The sequence below is a fragment of the Aythya ferina genome (genome assembly GCF_964211825.1).
Source record: "Aythya ferina genome assembly, chromosome: 4".
NCBI lineage: Eukaryota > Metazoa > Chordata > Aves > Anseriformes > Anatidae > Aythya > Aythya ferina.
In genome coordinates, this window is record NC_140300.1 from 74905415 (window position 1) to 74925519 (window position 20105).

Sequence of the window (20105 nt, forward strand, 5' to 3'; positions counted from 1 at the left end):
TTTTTTTTTTTTTTTTTTTTTTTTTTTTTTTTTCCAAAGCGTTAATAAATAGCTTTGGTCATTAAAACTTTTTTTTTTTTTTTTTTTTTTTTTTTTTTCCTGTAATAGCTTTCAGACCCTAAATGACTAACCCATTCTCTTCTTTTGAAGGCTTCAGAGCAAAAACATTGCTTTTCAGTTAGAAACAAAATTGTCAACATTAGGTTATTGTCAGTATGCTGCTCTAATGGCCTGTTCAGCTTTTAAAAGGTTTTGATAGTATTTTAAGGAGTCCCATGGCGTTTTGAAAAGAAAATGTGTACTATGACTTCACATCTCAGAGCTGTCACAGCTGCTATAGGAGCTGAGCAGGTATGATGAAAAACGCAACTAGGTGGCAAAGTAGCCCTGCCAAGATGAAAGTGAATGGATTTCATTGAGATCTAGGAGTAGAGCCACCTCACCATGTTGCACCTCAACCACCCACACAACTTCAGTAAATTGGGATATATCTTGTTGTGAAGGGGAAAAAAAGCAACAAAAGAAAGACCATGGATGATTGGCAGTTATTACAGGAATCCCAGGGGAGTAGTTTAGGAAAGAACTTAGCCCACCTCATTCTGTGGTGAAAACAATGATAGTAGTTTGATAGTGCATATATTATAACCATTAGGGACCCTGACTGCAAAGTGCTGAATTTTCCTATAAAATGATAGGACACCTTACATGACTGGGGAAAACAAAACAAAACAAAACAGGAAAAACCAACACACACACAGAGAAATAAACAGGAGAAAAACACCAAGAGATGACCAACCTCACAGTCCAACGAGATGTTCCCATCCTTTGCTCGTGTCCTGACAGACTGCAATTTGTCATATACACTGAAGTCAATCTGTCCTACATACAGTTTCTGGTACTTTCTGGTGAACAGAGGAACTAGACTATGCACGAATCCGGGTCTGGATAAAGAGTAATGCCACGTAGCTCCGTATTATTTCCTGGAAGCTGACAAAAGGGGTCGATGCTAGTAACTGTCAGCGCGTGCATATAAACAGTTGTTGGGATTTTTTTATTCATTTGTTTTTGTTTTTAATAGAAAGAGCGTTATTCATGAGGTCCTCTACTGACGATCACAGGTGAGTCGGAGAAGCAAGGGGTTTCACGGTGAAGGAAATTGTCCTTGGCTGGTCCCCTGCCCTCGTGTGCTATCTGACTTTCTGCAGCTCCTGTCTTAGCCAGGAGGGCAGGGGTTGTCCCAGCCTGTGCAGCAGCTTGGACAGTTCCACGTTGTGGTCTCGGTAGTAGCTCGACAGGAAAGCCCGGGACTGGGAGGGGTGAAAACAACACAAACAGTCAAACAAGGAAGCCCATCCCACCCCACCCCAGGTTTTGCTGCCTGTCAGCTGTGCTCTGCTCCAAGGCAGAGGCTCTTCTAGGGGGCAGAGAGTCTCCTCTCATTCAAAGCGCATTAAAAGCTTCTGGTTTTTAAATATAGCAAGCCAGTGAAATAATAAAAAATATTTATATTTTAGGAGTCAAACACAGTGTGCATATTAAAAAAGAATCTTAACTGAAATCTCTGCAGAGCCTTTACCTCTTGGTCCATGGGTGGGTATTTTCGACCTTTGCTTTTTCCCAGGCACTTTGTTTTCCCTCCTTCCAATAACTGGCACCAAAAGCCCTTCTGAGGGTCAAACCTATAAAGGATTATATTGCGTGAAATATTTTACTACAGAGGAATCTCCCAGCTACAAAACCATCAGAGTTAGTCAACAACTATGGCTGGCCACATCTCTAGATGATGGAAATACTGAGAACAGGGTGGGAAGCTGCTTTCCTCTTTTGGGAAAGCTCTGGGAATTTAATATTGTCCACAAATTCATCTTAGGAGCAGCTCAAGGAAACAAGTTTTTCACACTGGACTATGCTATTTTTTATTCTACTAACCCACCATATAGGGTACATGTTTCAAGTGTTGCTCTATAGGACGCCAGTCACAGTCCTGAACCACAGCCTCAAGGACCTTACACAGTTCCTTTCCAGACTGTCACTCACATTTTGTCACCTGGTTTTGATTAGAGATTTTATCCATGTCAGACTGCTCTGTGTGTCTAAGCAAGATGCTTAGGTTTTGATCAATTGACACTTGAACAAAGAACCTTTTGTTGGAAAATTACTGGCCAGGCCTTTTCCTGGAAGTATGAGCGCTGTATTCTCATGAACATTATCACTGTGCTCAAGGAGAGCTCTCCACATGGCCAGCAGAAGCTGATTACATTATAGGTTAGTACTGTTAATGGGAAAGAGGTTAAAAGGGGCAATCTGATCTGTTTGCTGGCTGTGACAGACACAGACTCAATCTTTAAGTATATTTATATAGAAAATAGAGTGTGATTGTTGCGGGACTAAGACACGATGAGAAATATAATATTGAAATGCTTTATGTTGATTTCTGAGTGAAATAAGCAGCGCTTACGTCTTCTGAAAGAACTGCTGGTTGTTTATTGATAGCTTAACAGCACCTGAGAATCTGTTTGCGCCATATCATTAAATCTAGATATCATTTTCATTCTAAAGAAGACATTAAAACATAAACTCTGTCTTAGCAATCTTATCTGAAATATGCAATTTGATTTTGATGTCTAAAATTCAAAGATATAGGAATTTTAGATTAAGGCATTAAAACACATACTCACTAAGGAATGAACAACATGCAATGTTAAGTTTTGAATTTATTGCTGTGGGACTTGCAGCACGCATAAAACATTGAGAAGGTCTGTGTTTCTGCTACTCAGCAGATGTTTGAAAAGGATGAAGTATAATTGGCTGGAACATGCAGTTAATTAGTTACAGACTACCTTTCTGCCCTGGGTCTGTCTGTATGACATGGGTGCACCTGTGATGTGCTGCTCTACAGAATTGAACTGATTTCTGGAGAGGGGTAAACCTTCTTCACATTGCTTTTTTTTTTTTTTTTTTTTTTTTTTCCTTGCCCAGCCTATTATTGTAGGCCTGACCCTTGTTTCCTAAATTGTTTCAGGAGCTGTATCAATTAAAAATAAATAAATCATTGATTAAATGGATATATTGATGATAGTCTCACTTCTACGTTGGCCTTTTCCATCTGCTCATTGCATACTGAAGTAGTTTAGCTGGCTTCCACTGATTTCCCAAGAGGAGAAGTAATGTAGTGTGCCGTGTAAAAGGAAAACTGCTAAACTATGCCCCAAACAATATTTCTGCCTCGGAATGAGCATATTGAACATTATTAAAAGGTGCAAATTTGGAGAGCAGGAGAGAAGGCTTTTCAGGATAAAGGAAAAAACATCCCAGGCTGAATTCAACCCATTGTGTTCAGGTATTTCAAGGTCTCGGGACTCCTGTGAACATAATTGGGCAGAATAGAAGAACGTGAATGCTGCTTGCTTGTTTCCCTCTCCTAGCACTTTGTCTGGGTATCCCAGTGTATTCATATCGATGCTGTTATATGTAAAAGCCTTTCAATATCAGCTGATTTTCCTCCTTGTTTTTTATTATTCGAACAAGAAGTGCAGGTCCTGCTTAGCAGTGTGTGGAAGTCATCTAATTGCTCGTCTCTGCTGCCCCTCTTGCTAACCTGGCATGACGTGCACTTCCCACCTCTGCTCTTTCCATGGCTTGACAAGTGGCTGGTGCTCTGGTCAGCCCCTTCCTTGTGCCTGCATTAATGTTACTCTCCTGTAAGACATTCACCTAATTACTCGGGGTGATGAACTTGTTGCTCACTAGTGTTTGCAGGACTAGGTCCTTAGGCTGCTTTGTGATGACTTCAAAAATCTGTGGTATGCGGTTATTAGCCAGTAATGATGAAGAATGATCCTACGCAGTCCTTTTTATTTTGACAGTCCTAGGATAAGCCACTACATTGTTTAATGCATTTTTCTGTTCCATCCTAAATCCATACAGATATGGAGGCTTCCACAACACATTTGCATTCTCGATGTCTCTAAATGGTGATTGCATAATTTTATAGATCTGTTTACAATACATTTTTTTTCTGTCCAAACACATACAGGAAGCCAAGTTTTTCCTGTTATGTGGCTCCACTGACTTTAATTTAGTTAAAGAAAGGAAGATATATGGATGTGGGTGTGTATTTTTAAAAGCATAGCAGAAGGCACTGCAGATGTGCAGCAGCAGTTGTTCAAACACCAGTAGCTCAGCTGTGTATTCCTCCTGTATTTCCTCCACTTCAGAAACCAATGACTTAAAAAATAATACTCTGAAATCCAAAATTTCTCCTCTAGAAAAAGACTTTGGCACAGCAACATTCTTCAGACTCAGACAATAGCGAGCACTCAACTATCAGTTTATACCTGCTATGTGAGTTAGTATAACCCTCCCAGTGGAGGAGATATTGAAGATGTAGATGGAGAGGAGGCAATGTGGGGTAGGAGGAGGCTCAGTGGCCTCATTTTCCAGCAGTTTTCCAGACATCAGCCTGCAGGAAGGTGAGGCACAGCCTTTCCTATGCACCACCCCCTGCCACAGCCGTGGGGCTCTGCCGTGGGCTGGAGGCTGGGCTGGTGCTCTGTGCTTGTGCACCGGTTGGGAGCAGCCTCCACTGTGGCACGAGGCTCCTCATCCCACTGAGTCCCAGGGCCCCCCCAGCACAGCTCCTCACAGCTCTGCCCATGATGACAAGATGCTCCTTATACGAAGAGAGTCAGTGTAAAAGCTTCTTACAATTCTCTGCCGGACTAGGAGGGGAGAGATAAATTCAGCCCACTCCTGACTCGGCAGAGGCTCTGTCTTCCTGCAGGGAATTGAAATACGTCAAAAAGAGTGCCACACAGACCATTAATCCTCTTTCATGGGGAAAGCCTTATCCTCCTGGTGGCAAGGATGAGAAATATGATCCAGGCTCATCACAGCTGCCTTTGCTAGATCCGAAGCAGAGGCCATGGGAAGTCAATCAAAAGGCTTTCACTGTGTGCTGAGGACCTTGATTCGGGCTCCTGCAGAGCACTGCAGTCTCAGCACTGGCACCCCAGCCCATGAACAGTCAGGCTGCTTGCTTGGTCTGAGGGTTTCCAGCTTCACAGTTAGATCTGAGCTTCGCCCCATACCCCAGGAGCTTTGCTTGTGCCTGGCACTTCCAGGCACTTCCAGTGCTGGCTTGTAATTGCACCAAACCGTAAACATACAGACTGAACTTGTCCGTGCCACCTGCCCGGCTGCTACCAGGTAGGAGGGCAGCAAAACTGGCTCAACCACTTGTGAAAATAGGATTAGGGAATGGTACATTTGGTCTCCCTTAAGAGCAAACAAACAGAGAAACCTTGCAAGCAAATGAACCCTATCGTACTGAATACTTCTCTCTTAATCTCTGTCATTAGGCTTCTCCATAAATGTGATAAAAATGTTAAAACTAATCTTTTAACAGCTGACGCTAGGTGGTCTTCTGCTTCTGGAGACTGTCATAAGGTTCAACAGGGAGATTTGCAAATGCATGCTGAGCTCTTACATGCACAGTTCATGTTGGCTGAACCCACATTTAACCAGTGCAGCTAGGAGAGCAGAACAAGGTTCCCATAGAAAACATGTCTTGGGCATCTCTGGTTGAACACTCAAACTTAGCAGATATGATTTTACATGAACATGGGCCTTATTCTGTGTCTAATACAAAATATTGAGCAGTCATTTGCTATGTATGTTGTATGATGTGGAATTTGCATGTGGAAATGCATGCAGTCATGCAATTACGTTCTGTAGTGTATTATATGCATGCGAGTTAAGGGGAGACTGGATGTGTATTAAACACAACTGTAAACAAAACCTAGGCTTTGGAAAATTGTTCTTCTTTTGTCTTTTGTTTTGTTTGTAATTAATGATCAGCTGATCTTGGTAGGAGGGGATGTACACTGTGTTTCCATAGGGCAGATGTTAAAGGAACAGACTCACGTTAGAGCTTCAGAGTAATTGTAATGAGGAGAGACTCCAAGAAACTTCTGCACTTCATCCATCACAGTAGCTGGGTCACTTCTTAGCTGCTGTCCATCAATAATTAGCAACTGTAGGAAAAAATATGCAGGCTATTTAGAAACAGGACTAAGGTTAACTAAATAATGACGTTATTTCCCTTTTGTGACCTTACTTGTGACATTAACATGTGATTTCACACAGCATTAATAACAATCGTATGGGTGAACATTTTTAAAATTTGCTTTTGTACTTTATTCTGTTCAATGTGTATAGGTGGGCACCCTCTAACTCTGTGTGTGCTGTTGTTCAGATGAAAGAGTTAAATCTCACAAGCTGAACCTGATTCCCAGAGAATTCTGAGTAAAAGAGATAAGGAAGGAATGTAAAAACATTGCAAAGATTTACAGTGTGTCCATGGAAAATCTGGTATGGAATACAAAAATGATAAAAAGCCCATGTATGTCTTCGAATTAAATGCTCAGAAGCTATACAATTAAACATTCAAAAGTGATATTGTGGCAATTTAATTCAGAATTACCACCAGCCTATGAACTGTACAGACTTACAAAATTGTTGGCAAAAGGCTTTTTTTTTTTTTTTTTTAATTAAAGATTGATGTGATGTAAAGGTACATTGACCTCCACAAGCAAATGTTAAGAGTATGTATCAAAAGTCTCCTGGAGTACCAGGCGGCATTGCTAATAACTATTCTGGACGGATGTGTTTTATATTTATCGTGAAGGCTTATTATGAATTATTAAGTTTCTGAGTGCACAGGCCGAGTGAATGCACATTACTGAGTGCCCATTAGTAAGCACCGTGAGTGCACTCTCTGCGCACCTTATTAAGAATGAGTGCATTTTGTTGTGTATCTTGTAAAATTAATCACTACAACTATGAAACATGAGTGGTTACTGGTTTTACAAGAAATATGTCAATGTGCCCTTGCATGTTTAATAAGAGGAATGCATTTGCTCTTCGCTGCTGCAGCGGACTGAGAGAAATCTTTGTGAGAGGTTGCAGCAGCCCAGGATGAGGGTGGATAAGGAGCACAGGTAATGGGGCACAGGATGCTCGTCACCCTTTGCATGCTCTGAGTTTCCCAGGACAGCCTGTTCTCCTCGGAGCAATAAGCTGGGACGTAGAGAGGAGGTGGAGGAGATGTGCCCTGTTAACTCCTGGGGACAGCCTTGCTGCAAGCTCTGCTGCTTTGGGCAGTACTCCTTTCCCATTGAGGAAGGAGAAGAATGGCCAGCGATGAAAGAAGAAACTAAATGAGTGAGACTTTCTCCTTGTTACTGGAAATGGGATTGACCTGCTTCTCCTTTTTGTAGTACAGCTGAGACTGCATAAAAGGAAAATTGAGGATTACAAAAAGACAGAGCTTGTATTTTTTTTTTTTTCCTTTTTATTTATTTATTTATTTATTTATTTATTTATTTATTTATTTTTTTTCCTCAGTCCCTGAAAAAATAAGCAATGCTCAGTTTTACCTCCATACAGCAAAATCTTGTCCCACATAAAGCAAGCTTTGGGGATACCTGTGCATTAGGCTTATTCACTAAAAACCCTTTTACAATGTTTCTAACAATAGACAGACATATAATCAGTGGGCTATACACACAGGTAAAGAGTGTCCCTGCATATGTTTTGTAGTACTAAAGCATTTGTTTTAAGGTTTATATCTGGAAACTTTTTTTTTTTATTATTTTATTAGTAATAGCAATATTGTTTAGGCCTGTGTCTTTACTCAAAATTTTAATGGAAAACATTATAAAACACAATTTGATAAAAATCTGAAGGAAGATGGGGCAAGAGAAAGAATTCCTGCTCTAACACTGAGAAGGGCTAATCCCCTATCAGAATCAAACAAATGTGAAATTTTCTATGAAAGGGAGTGAGTGGGAGAGGGAATGAAATTTCTGTTTAGAAAAAGCCTTGGCATTTTCTAATGAATTTGTCAAACCTTCCCACATCATCTCATGCTGCATCTGTTTGTTTCTTGAGACCCAGAAGCCTTGAAAATCCTGGAAGGAAAGTCTCAAGCCCCCCAGCAAGCCCATGTGGCCACAGGTCATAGTCTTCCTGTTGCATTTTATCCGTCAGAAGACAGAAAAAATCAACACGTTTCTGGTAAATGTTCTGATCTTGACAAATCTGAACTTCCTGATGGCTAAGAGTTCCAGTGGGAAGTATCCTGTCACCTCTAATGATGAGGCCGTACTCATTTTGGGACTCTCTGAGGGCTGATGAGTTTGTTGAAATAACAGGATGGAAATTACCTGTGAAGCTGGGTAGTGAGTTAGCCACCGTTCGATGTGGACAGCATACCATCCAGGTGTCAGGCACCTCTTCTGGAGAGTCCTTATCTCTGAGGGTGCCCAGTGGCCTGACGTTATGACTTCATAAAAATTGAATTTCAGGGCAGCAGGGTCCTCGTGGGATCGCTGATGCTAATGGGAGATATTTAGGCACATGTCACAGTGACCCTGAAGATTAAGCCGTGATCAAAGAGAAAAAGAGGAACAAATCGCTCTGGTACTTCTAACTCACACGAAGATGGAAAACATGTCTCCTAATGGCCTCCTTTCCAATACACCCTGTAACTCTCCTCTCAAGTGGCCATGACCAGCCTGCCCTTAGCCCAGAATTTGCAATGTGCTGAGGGATGAAGGCTGTGGCTGCCCCACTCTGCACCTCTGTCTGCCTCATGCTGGAGCCCCGGGCACAAGGAGAGCTGGGGAGGCAAGCTCTGCCAAAGCAGACGCAATGTTTTACTACTCTGCATCTCGCTTTGGCATTCGTAAAGGTGCAAATGAGATATTTAAAAGGGAGCAAGTTGCAGCTCTAAGCCATGTTTTATTTCTTGTAGAACTCTTGATAACAGTATCAGAAACGGTGTACTTTATGCTTATGGTAAGATTATTCATTTGTGTCCTTTTAAACATGGCATTTAGTATTTCTGTCATTTGTATAACTACATGCTTAAGTGACTCTTTAAAAAACAGCATACAGACTTGCTTATGGAGAGGTGTGGACTCAGTAAAAGGCATGAAAGAGCCTCCTAGAGTTTCCTAGGAAAACTGACAGACTTTCTTTTGTTTCCAAGGAGAGAAAAACATAAACAAAAACAAAACAATAACAAACCCTACTCCACAGACACAGCTCATTTTAACTCCTTGGAAACTTTAGAAGGCATTGCATACATTTGTACACTACCGCATGTTGCTCGGCCTGGAAACTGGAGGGCTGGATGAGGTGCCAGATTCTCAGCATAAAAAGCTCTGATTTTCTAGCTAGGCCATGCTTATTTTCCCCAGTGCATCTCCCTGGGTAAGGAGCATCGCTTTTCCTCCATGCAGTGTCAACTGTAATTGAGATTAAACTGTTTGTTTACAGCTAGTGGCAGCTCTGTGCTGAGAAGTTTCATCATTTATGACACTGGTGTCACAGGTGCCAACTGCAAAAGATGGCATTCAGCATCCTTCCACTTCTACACAGTGCAAACACTTTGCAATAAATCCCATTCTTTCTCAAGGACACAAATTCCATCATCCCCTGCTGTTGATTTCACTGTCCGTTTCTTGAAGGCAAGGTCCATACCTGGTACCAGGAGTATGCCCGATCGGATGGGTCAATGAGGATGGTGATGATCTTGGCTTTGGGGATGAGGGAAGCAGCTCGTTTAGGCGCTTCCTCAGAATGGAAATAGTTGGCACTTTTCTCAAAGAGGAGGTTAGTCGTGATGTTGGAAGGAGTGGGGAAGAAATCCATGTACCTGGGAGGCAAAGAAACTAATTAGAACAAGCAGTGTCATAAATGATATGTCTGCATCCCATTTCATTGTAGGTGAAAAGGTGGATTTTCAGCCATAACTCACAACAAGCAAAATTAAATTTCTCAGCTCACTCCAGGAATGGAATAGGGGGAAGAGAACTTGGCTCTCAGTACTGGTAATAGCTAAAGCCTCCATGAAGTCAGGTAATTAGGTTTTTCCTTTGATGGATGGGATTTTTGCTAATAAGTTCAGTGTCAGAGGGAGATCTCACCAGTTTGGAGTGAGTTCAGTTTTAACTGCAGAAAAAAAATGGGCAAAGCTTCAAAATGTCAACTATTTAATTTTAACATTGTTGGAATATTTCATCTTGGAATTGACAAGTCTTTTCTCTTAGACATTTTCAGGAAGCAAGATTTTAATTTTGTCTTTGAATGGTCTTTTCCATTCAAAATTGATTGGAAGTAAAAATGTATAATATAGGAAGTTCAATCAAAAGTGTGAAGAATTCAGATGAAGCGAAAAGTAAAATTGTTTTGGAGGCATTTTTTGGTCCCTTTAGTTTGGCTGAGCACTCTGTGAGCTTCCAGTTTTGGTGTGGCTAGCTATTTTTGTGTACTTTCTGTGGAAGTAAAGTATGTGGGACCTCACCCTGTGCACACAACCCTACTAACCTCTGAGCCTACAGGCCAGTCTCAGTGAAATGTGGCAGAAGGGGTCTCGGCAAAGCCAGCCTCTTCCTCTATGTTGTGTGCACAGGGCTGCAGAGGAGAACCCCCATCACCACCATGGAAGAGAGAAGTACCTTGATGGAAGCTTGCACTCTCACAGCGTTTTTGTGGAAGAAAGGCTGGTTCATGAGGCTCCCTGCTGCCCCAGCCACTGCCACACTGGTGGGACAAGCCCTGCTCTCCCAGCCCTGCTCCTCCTGCGCCTTCTCCTCCTTGTGTAGTACACCATATACTCCATGGTTGCTATCTGCAAGCTCTTTCTTTACGCAGTATGAAAAATAAATGAGAAGCATTTCTTTCTCCTCCTTTTTCATGACACCTTGAAAAAGATTAATCTGTTTCTACATAGTGTGATGTTTGTCTTGTATTTCAGTTTTCATACAAAGATGAAGAGTGCCGTTCCCTGGGGAAACAAAAGCCCTACAAAATGTTTTTCTTAAGCAAAAATAGTTAAAGCAATGTTTAAAATTGTAATAGGAGTATCAGATGAAATTCTTTATGGAGGGCTTTTTTTTTTCTCATGAGAAGCCGACCCTTATTTCATGAAAAGCACCGTTTGAAGAAAAGGAGTGTAATTCAGCCCCTTCAAAATTGATACAGCTATGAAAAGACAGAGATGCTATTCATTATTAAGACAGACATTGTAACTGAGCTTGCTATTGTATTCATTTCTGGAAAAAAAAAAAAAAAAGAATTTGTGACTGTAATATCTAAACAAAATTAAGGACTTGATTAAATGTCCCATCATTACAAATTAGTTTCTTATTCTCTCTGATAATGCCAAGCATAACAAATTCATCAGTAATTATGTAGATGTCATACATGCTTCTGTAATTGTTTCATTGTGTTTTAAAGTGTATTAATAATGGACACTTTTTTTTTTTTTTTTTCTTATTCTTCTTACCAGTCAATACCCTTGTGATAGTTGTTTCCATTGAAGAACTGAACTTCTTCAAAAGTTTTTGGACTAGGGAGATTACTGATAATGGAAGGATGCATCAGAAGAAATAAATAAAGTGCTGTTGTTCCTACAACACAAAAAATAGCATTAAGGAACAGAAAAAAACATCATTGACTTTTTTTTTTTTTTTTTTTTTCATTTAAGAAAGTACTTCTAAATCAATTCACACTGAAATATACAGGAAAATTAGAAAGATTACCTTTTTATAAGAAAATTTCCTATTGATGGAAAGCACAAGGTGTTTTTAGAGGGAGTGAAGAGTATGTGCAGATTTCTTCTGTGCTCATTAAATTTTTCCCATTTCCAGACTCTGAATTCTACTCTCTGGGGCAAGCATGATACTGCTGGTGCTGACTTTGCTTGCATGCTTACCTATTTATTTATCCAGTGATAGAATTTGGGCTGGTTTGCTTTTAAATTATTTACATGCACAAATATTTCAAAAGTACTAATCGTGGAATTATATTTCTGTTGCTCCCAGAACCACACTTCTGTCCTCTGTGTATTTTTCCTGGGTTTCCTGGTGTTGTTGAGGAATAAAAACTTGTTCAAGTCTTCCAAGTGACATTGTGTATTTTGTCTATATTGTCTATCTGCCAACAAACCTGTATGTAATAAGTGTGCTTTAAAATTCCAGTAACAATAACTTTTTGTTGTTATTTGTTTGTTAAAAAATAACTGAAAATGTTATATGTTGTTAAATGAAATTTCAGGAAAATGTGTCTTTCAAACTGCTTTTCAATGATTTTATGCTACACAAGCTATCATTGGACTATGAATCAAGACCTGCTGTCTCTTTGTCACTGTCACAGAATTTCTATATAATCTTGGATTAGTCATTTATTTCCCTGCCTCAACATCCACTTTCTGCAATACGTCAACAACAGTGATAGCTACCTTGGGAGTGGGAATATGTGGCTTAATTTAAATAATGCCCTGAGACCCCCAGAGGCCTGAAAGGTGGTAAATGTGTTGACTGTCAATTAGGGTCTCAAACGGTGGGGACGTAATTTGTCAAATAACTTAATAACAAACTTAACTTAGGGCACCCTGACAGCATGTTTCTTTATGGTGGAAGTTCGCATTGCTTTCTCCTGTGTTGTCCTGCGGTGGGCTGAATCCAGAATAGCTGTATACAGCTATCACGTTTCCAGCTTTCACTCCCCACGGCTTGTGTCAGCTGGCTTTGAAAGTGCAAAAGTACTTTGAAGCCACCAACCACATGGTGCAATTCTGTGTGTTATTCTTATCTACGGCTGCCCTTCAGCAGTTGGCGTGCAAGGCAGGTGTATGCACAGGCTGCTCATTGCTGGGACAGGGCTGCCAGAATTGCTACGTCCTCAGGGGTTCCAGGATTTCAGCACCTTCACTGACAGCAAGAACCAGCCCTGGAAAGCATCGGAGCACCAAGCCAGCACAGTCTCAGCTTTCATTACTTCTTACCTGTTTTCTGGGGTCCAATCACAAGAAATTTGGGTAGGTGGTCACATGTTTTGTCCCTGGACCAAATATCCCTGTGTCGTTTATCATCACATGGATTCTGAAGGTGAAAAAAGACATCTGTGTACATCATGACGGGGATGTCCTAAATGTTTTGTATGCATGTGAGACTTTGTAGGATCTATACCTTATGCACTAACACCAGTGCATTACACAAAATAGTAAAATTCCATATTTCCACATAAGAGTTTATTCCTGCCAAATATTGAGGTCACTGGTAGAGATCCATAGAAGCCCTCCCATTGTGGCAGGTACTTGAGCATTCAGGTACACCAAGCCCCTTAATATCTTCCAGGACTGATCCTTACAGGGGTCCCAAAGAAGTCAGTAAAGCTAAACAGCTTTGCAAATACTGGAAGGGAAGGATCCATGTCAAAATCCACACCCGCTGTGACTACTGCATTTCCTTCTCTCTGTTAGTCCAGCCATTTTCATGAACTTGTAGTCTATAGGCATGTAGGTATGCAGGCATGTGGTCCCTTTGACTAAAATTGAATGTATATATAATGGTTTTGCATGACTGAGGATTAAGTTCAGTCATTAGTAGGGAAAAAAAAAAAAAAAAAAAAGATTAACACATTGATTTAATCAAGTTTTCATTTGACGTTAGAATGGAAACCTCTGTTTGAATACCTTAAAGGCATTACTTTCAAAAGTGACAAAATGGTTTCAGATACATAGTACTTTTAGTGCCAATTTTAATTTACATAAAAACCCAAAAGGAAGGACGAAATAGAAATGTGGGATATTACTGATCTCCTTATCTTTCTACTACCTGTGAATGCAAAATAAAAATGTGTGAACAAAAGACCCCACAGGAAAGGTTAGGAATGACAGTTCTTTAAAGCAGTTAGTGTATGGATCCTGCTTTTGTATGGTATTGGCTGGTAATAGAAGATACAGTTTGCTAGTGAATAAAGTTAGCAAAATATAATGGAGAAAATCATTAAATGATGTGAATTGCTGCAGCTCCACTAAACTCAATGGGAATATTATCGATTTATACTTCTTTTGCATCTGGGCCAACAATAATAGGGAAATTTTTTGCTCCTTTGTACCAGTGTAAGCCTGAAATAACTGCATGGATCTCCATGGTGTCACTCTGGATTCAAGCCTGCATAGCTAAAAGCACAGTGTGGCACATCATATTCTGAATAAGAGAAGAGCCAGACATGTACAACAATGATTAGGAAATTACAGTGCCGAGATTACAAGCAGCACTATCGTGCATTTACAGCAGAGATAGAAAATAGCCACTGGTGGGCTGTGCAGAAACCCTTCTCCTTTCTTAAAATAGCAGCTATTCTGCAGCGCTGACTGCTCTGCCATCCCTTCTCCTTGCTGCTTTAGTGAAGGGGGTCCGGGTGGTGTGAAATCCTTGCAGCTGCAGTGATGCAACACTGGTGACTCCCCATCAATGGACGCAAGAGTTCTGCGTTGTTTGCCCTGGGGTAGCACTTGCTACGGGCTGCCTGTGTTCATCTTGCTGGTAGCGTGCCATGATTAGTTAACACAGTGTGATGCATCAGAAAAGCTACAGAAGGAAGGGGAGTCAAGAAGAGAGGAGGGGAGGAAAGCTTTCTCTCAAGTGTAAGGCAGTTAGTTGCTTTTAAATGTGCCTGATTTGGAGCAAGAGTAAGCTAACCCATTTCTATTTGAAAGAAGTGGTCTTTCAAGAGAATTTAAATAACCTAAAAAGGCATACTGGAAGAAATAACACATTTTAATGTGAAGCAGGCTTCTTAATTTAAGTGTTGTTTTTTTTTTTTTTTTGGTTTGTTTGTTTGTTTGTTTGTTTTTTCCAGGAAGATCCTTATTCCAACAAACAGTGCAATCGGAGGTAGGAAGAGGCTATGACACTACCTGCCAAAGAGGGTCCGTCTGCTCAGGGAAGAGCTCAAAGTACTTGTGTGCCAGCTGGAGGGGGGGCAGTGTCTGCAGTTTCAGGTTTGTCGAGCTCTTCACAAAGCTGGCTAGGTTCGCAAAGGTGTATAGCCCCAGGCGGTCGTTCCCATAATTAGACAAATGGGTCATGAAGATGCTGATCTGGGAGAGAAGAGAAACCTTTCAGTCACAGGACATCAGGGGACAGCAGCATCTGCCTGGAAGGGCAGTCATGGGGCTCTCAGGATCTTGGCCATTCCCTATTTCCCCCACTCAAAAACAATAAAAGAAGAGGAGAGGGTTGAACTGGTCCTATTTGCTAATCTGTCTGCCAGCTTCAAGCCTAGACTTTGCCATATGTGCACCATGCCTTTAAATTCCCCCTTCTCATCTCAGGGGGTGGTATTCACTCATGGGCTCTCCACAGACGGGCATTCAGGAGATGCATTAGGAGATTCTTTATTCTTCTGGTTTTATTTCTTTTGACAAACCACACAGAAATAGTTTCTTGCATGGCCCTGTTTGCTTCCTTATCCCTGCACTATGGGGTATGAGTTTATGCCACATGCTCGGATTTGTGGGGGGCAGCACTGTGTTGCTTCCCAGAGCACCAGCCTTGCTCCTCAGATGGGCAGGCAAGGATTAATTCCAGAGCTGCTATTTACAGGATTAATACAAAAATCTGACTATTATGCTGTCTCCTCCAAATTCAGGGTTGACCAGTTTGTTTAAAATGGAAGATAAAAAAAATCTGAAATATAAAACTTTCAAGCCTTTATGGAGGATGATATCTCAGCTGAATATCAGTGTCATTGATTTCTCCTCAAAGGCAATAAAACTTCTGTCTTTTTACCAGTCTTATTATGGTTCTTCTTTACATGAAGAACTTTATGTCTGCTGCTTTGTAGATCTCATCATATCTTTCTGAGGGATAAAGAGAAGAATTTGTAAGAATAACGTGCAGAATATATTTCCCACTATTTTCTTTAGACGAGGTGATCAAACTCAGTTTCAGCATTGCAAAGGTCTGTTTTACCTGTAGGTTGTCAGTATTTAGCTTTCTGCAGATGCTGTAAAACAGGCTGTTGTTATTTGTCTGTTTTGCTCAGTGCATTGGCCTCAGATAGGATGCATAGTGAAAGTGGAATTTAGTTATACTGTTATGGAGATATCACATCACAGCGATAACTGAAGTATATATATATATGTACCTATATTTCCAGCAACAGCTCTGAAGCTGACAATCAATAATGTCCAGAAAGTAAGTACTAATTAATGTGACTACAGCAATTAAAAAAAGGCACGTCAGGCAGTGAGCTTCTTAACAACGCCATGCTTCAAGGAGTCTTTAATGTGAAGTAAAAAACTAGAATTTTAATGACAAGTACAGCAAGCTCCAGAATACAGTGGTGAGGCATTTAGGATTTTGCCATTGTACCTTAATGCAGGAATTTTGGGAAAAGTGAAATAAAGCCTTGTGCATTCAGTGATCACTCTTGGTAATGCATCCAGAGTCCGTAAGAGTTTTGCTTTTCCCATAGTGTTGTGCAGCTGCTGCAGCTGCGAATTTCATAGGGCAGATGAAGAATTTATACAAGCACAACGTCGTCACTGTCCTTACACGTGAAGTCCTCCTTCACATGAAGTTTAAACTATCTTCATATAGTTTATATATTTATGGATGACTTTTATGGAAATGCCCTTTCATAGAACTCCTGAAGCCTGAGAACAAAACGTGGCCTGAGCCAGGTATAACCTAGCATAACCTAGCATAACCTGCATAACCTAGCCAGGATGTAAGTCTGCAGACAGGGATGGGTGGTTGCATCTTTTGGAATTTTTTAGGTTCTGAAGCACCTGAATATGAAGAGGTTAGTCATCAGCAGTGCAGACTCCTGTTTCACAAGTAAAGTGCTTGCTTTACAGCTGGATATCTATGGCCAGGTGAGTCTCCTCTTGCATGATCAGGAAGGGGAACTGACAGCACAGCTGAGGGCTGTTGGCAGCGGGTGTGAGCTTATAAAGTGCAGGAGAGAAGGCTCCAGCCAGTTTCCAGGGTGGCAGTGGGGGGTTTTGGTTATCAGCAGACTCAGTGTGCGCTCAGGTCAGTGGACTTTTTGTCTCTGGAGTGAAGCTGGGAGTAGTTTGAGTAGTGTCTTGCACATGACTTAGGCAGGGTCAAGGGTTTTTAGGCTGTGTTTTTTCTTTTGAGGTCTGAAGCACAAACTAGGCATGCTGGAGATGCCAAAGTGTATGGGCTGTATTGGCACCCAGGTCTCTGAGTTTGTCCTGGATTTGTGTGTCTCAGCGGGGTGGTGGCTGGGCACCCCAGCAGCTGAACTGCTGGGAGGTGGTAGGCCTCAAAACTAGGGTTGTCCTGCTTAAACTGGCTGCTAAGTGCCCAGGTGCCTCTCAGGAGGGCTGTTACCAGTAATCCATTTGGATGGTCCACCTGATTGCTAAGAGCTTTCTGAAACAAACCACTGGTACCACCTGAAGATTAAGCTCACCCTTCAGTATGTGGCTGCTTGGCAGTTGTGGGCTTGAGTGCTGTGGACAAAAATACTGTGTCTGTAGTGCACCATGCTGTTCTGCTTTTCAGAATAACCACATAACAAAAAGCCACAAGCTTTCCACTCTCACCATCTTGTTCTGCCACCCTGGTGGTACTTTAAGTGTCAGCTCACAATGTTTAAAAACATGTCCATTAGTTTGTTAGATTATTTATGAGGCTTTTAGTACTTCTATAAGGTGAAAATGGATGGAGCTTAGGAGAAATTGTCCCTTATGGCCCATCTGCAGTGTGTTTGCACTGTGCCTATTTTATTCCACACAAGGTAATTTATTCTTCACTTTTATTCTGTTCTGAGCCTCCTTTGAGCAAAGATTGGCAACTATACAAGATTTTTTTTTTTATCTGACTTACTTGGTGGATTTCAATGCCTATGTATTTTATGAGTGAAAAAGTTTAACAAAAATTAATATTAAAATTGTTTTAGACTTTATGCATGTCCATATGTTGTACCCAAGAACCTTATAAATAAGGTAACTTTCTTATTTTCTTCGGGTTTCCAGTCTACTGGCCTTTTTTGAATATGTCTCCCCTCCAAGAATTCATGCAAACCCTTTCAGATTTAGAGTTCAGCTCCTAAAAATGTGTTAAGTGCTTCCTATGAACTATTTAGAAATGATGAGAAGGAAAACACTTGTAGGAAATCTTGATAGAGAAGATCATCTTGTCTCTAAGTGTTTTCCATTCTTTGTTAAGTATCAAAGCACCTGTCAATGACAACATTATCGTAGCAATTTAATATTATTGCAGCAAATAACATAGGCACATAAATCTACTTGCTCTTTTTGCTTATTTACACTTGAATTTGGACATGACTTTTTATGTAAAAATGTACTTACTGGGGATAGATATTAGATATTTCAAGAGTTTCATTAGGCTTCACTCCAGTCCAAAAGAGCCAGTTGATCGCTCTTTATAGACTCAAAGGATCTTAGCTCTCAAATTATTTGCTCCTTTGATCTTGTTTAAAGTGAAGAAAGCAAATGTGATGTTTTATACACCGATAAAACTGTCTAATTCTTTGCCATCTGCTTCCAAATCTTTTGAGAGAAAAGATTTGATGGGTTTTAACTGTTCATGTTTAGAGCATGGATGGAGACGAGTCTGTTTTCCTGCTGATGCTTCAATATATAGCCTAGAAATGTGCTGAGCAAGCATAATGTTGCTGCATGCCTTGGGGCTGGCACTATGATGCACAACACGGCTGCACTGCTTTGCTGTGCTGTTTTGATCAACACAGAAGGGAATCAGCCTCATGGGCAGGAATGAGGAAACCACTGAAAACCAATGAACGTCCCTTCCTGTAGTGCTGCAAGCAAAATTGGGGAATAAAGGAGAGAAGACCATGTTTCTATACTTCCTGAGACAAAATGCAAGATACAACACAGCCTGACAATAACTAGCAGCCAGCACTTTGTCAAGGTGGGGTAATGCTTTTAGGAGGTAGGCAGGATGCTGCTTGTGCAGCAGTACAGTACAAAGGCAATCAATGGCTTCAGATTCCTGAGGCTACAGAAAGGGCCCTGTGTGAACTGCATTTCTCTTAGGGTTAAGCTGGTATAAGCAATGTGTGTTAATAAATGTGCAGAGAGATGCTGAACACAATCCCCTACTATTAGTATACAGTCTATAGTCAAAGAGATATGCGAAACAGGGTTGGTTGTGAGTCACTTTGCTGGTGATTTTGCCTTGCCAAGGAGCTAGAACACAGACACTTTGTAGGAGAACAGTGTTCAGACAATGCTGCAGTTCATATGGATGCAGTATCTCATTAGCTTTGGCAATTCCCCTCTCCCTCTGTAACTGATCAGTAATATTTAGAGGGCTAAAAGGGAGAGAATGCTGAAGGTAGGCAGGAAAATTTTTGCTTTTTTCTTTCTGCCATTCACCCTCTGATCCTGATCTCACTTGCTGTTCTCTCTCATACTCCATAATACATTTTTTCTCAAAATCACTTTGCCTCCTCTTTAGTCAGGCGCTTTTGTTACAGAAACATTCATTTTATTTTTTTTTAATCCCCCGTTTTATTGTATGCAGATAAGAAACATCTACACCTTTTTAGCTGAAAGCTATGACTTTCAAAGACTTGTATAGAAATTGGGAATTTGGAGACTTACATTTTGGTGGTGACAAAACTGAGGCATGAAGGGATGGTATCATTTGCAGAGAATTAATCAGTATGCTAATGGAAGATTAGGAAAAGGAAACCAGATAACCTTTGATTCACCTCCATACCTGCTGGACAGAAAGACAAGCATTGTCGCTTCTGAAGAAGAGAATTGATGTTAAGTTCAATTTGAATGGGTAGATTTCTCTGTATAAAGGAATTTTACCCATCTAGTGACAAATACCTGGAGTCAGCGTTATAAAGTCAATGGGATTTCTCTTCTTAAGCCTGTTCCTCATTTAGGGAGATGAGTTAACATGAAGTCCTTTCCCTGTAGAGCAACAGATCTTTAAGGGCTGAAGTCATTGGCACGTACTGCCCTATGTATTTTTATGTAAATATGTTTATGCAAAATATTCAATCTTTAATCCTGCTTTTTGTTGCTCAGCACTGCAACTGTTCAAATCAGTGCAGGTGGCCCCATCAGAGTGGCTGGAGCTGGCACAGTATGTGTTGCCTCAGTGGCCATGGGATACTGCAGTGGGGCTGGTACCCTGTGTGGGGTGAGACATTCAGCACTTCCAGGAGTATCTTATTTATACCTATATTACATGGGAATGAAGGGAGAG

At 40.9% G+C, this 20105-nt stretch overlaps 1 protein-coding gene and 1 long non-coding RNA gene across 6 annotated transcripts in view; one reads left to right on the forward strand and one right to left on the reverse strand.

The window, feature by feature from the left end:
• The window catches only part of NDST4 (N-deacetylase and N-sulfotransferase 4), a 107277-nt gene that overhangs the window by 4555 nt on the left and 82617 nt on the right, over positions 1-20105 (reverse strand). For 2 of the 5 annotated variants that reach the window (XM_084517928.1, XM_084517929.1), the window contains exons 7-14: positions 14777-14959; positions 12857-12953; positions 11357-11480; positions 9550-9724; positions 8229-8399; positions 5926-6035; positions 1577-1679; positions 797-1307 (exon numbers count right to left, since the gene is read on the reverse strand). In XM_084517928.1, the coding sequence (XP_084374054.1) occupies positions 1188-1307; positions 1577-1679; positions 5926-6035; positions 8229-8399; positions 9550-9724; positions 11357-11480; positions 12857-12953; positions 14777-14959 (1083 nt within the window). In that variant the 3' untranslated portion in view covers positions 797-1187. Of the gene's footprint in view, positions 1-781; positions 1308-1576; positions 1680-5925; positions 6036-8228; positions 8436-9549; positions 9725-11356; positions 11481-12856; positions 12954-14776; positions 14960-20105 lie in introns of those variants that run through there. The other 3 variants (XM_084517930.1, XM_084517931.1, XM_084517932.1) reach the window with 3 other exon arrangements.
• The window catches only part of LOC311436113, a 32813-nt gene continuing 29552 nt past the window's right edge, over positions 16845-20105 (forward strand). The window contains exon 1 of the long non-coding RNA XR_014692605.1: positions 16845-16901. This is a non-coding gene — a long non-coding RNA (uncharacterized lncRNA). The remainder of the gene's footprint in view (positions 16902-20105) is intronic.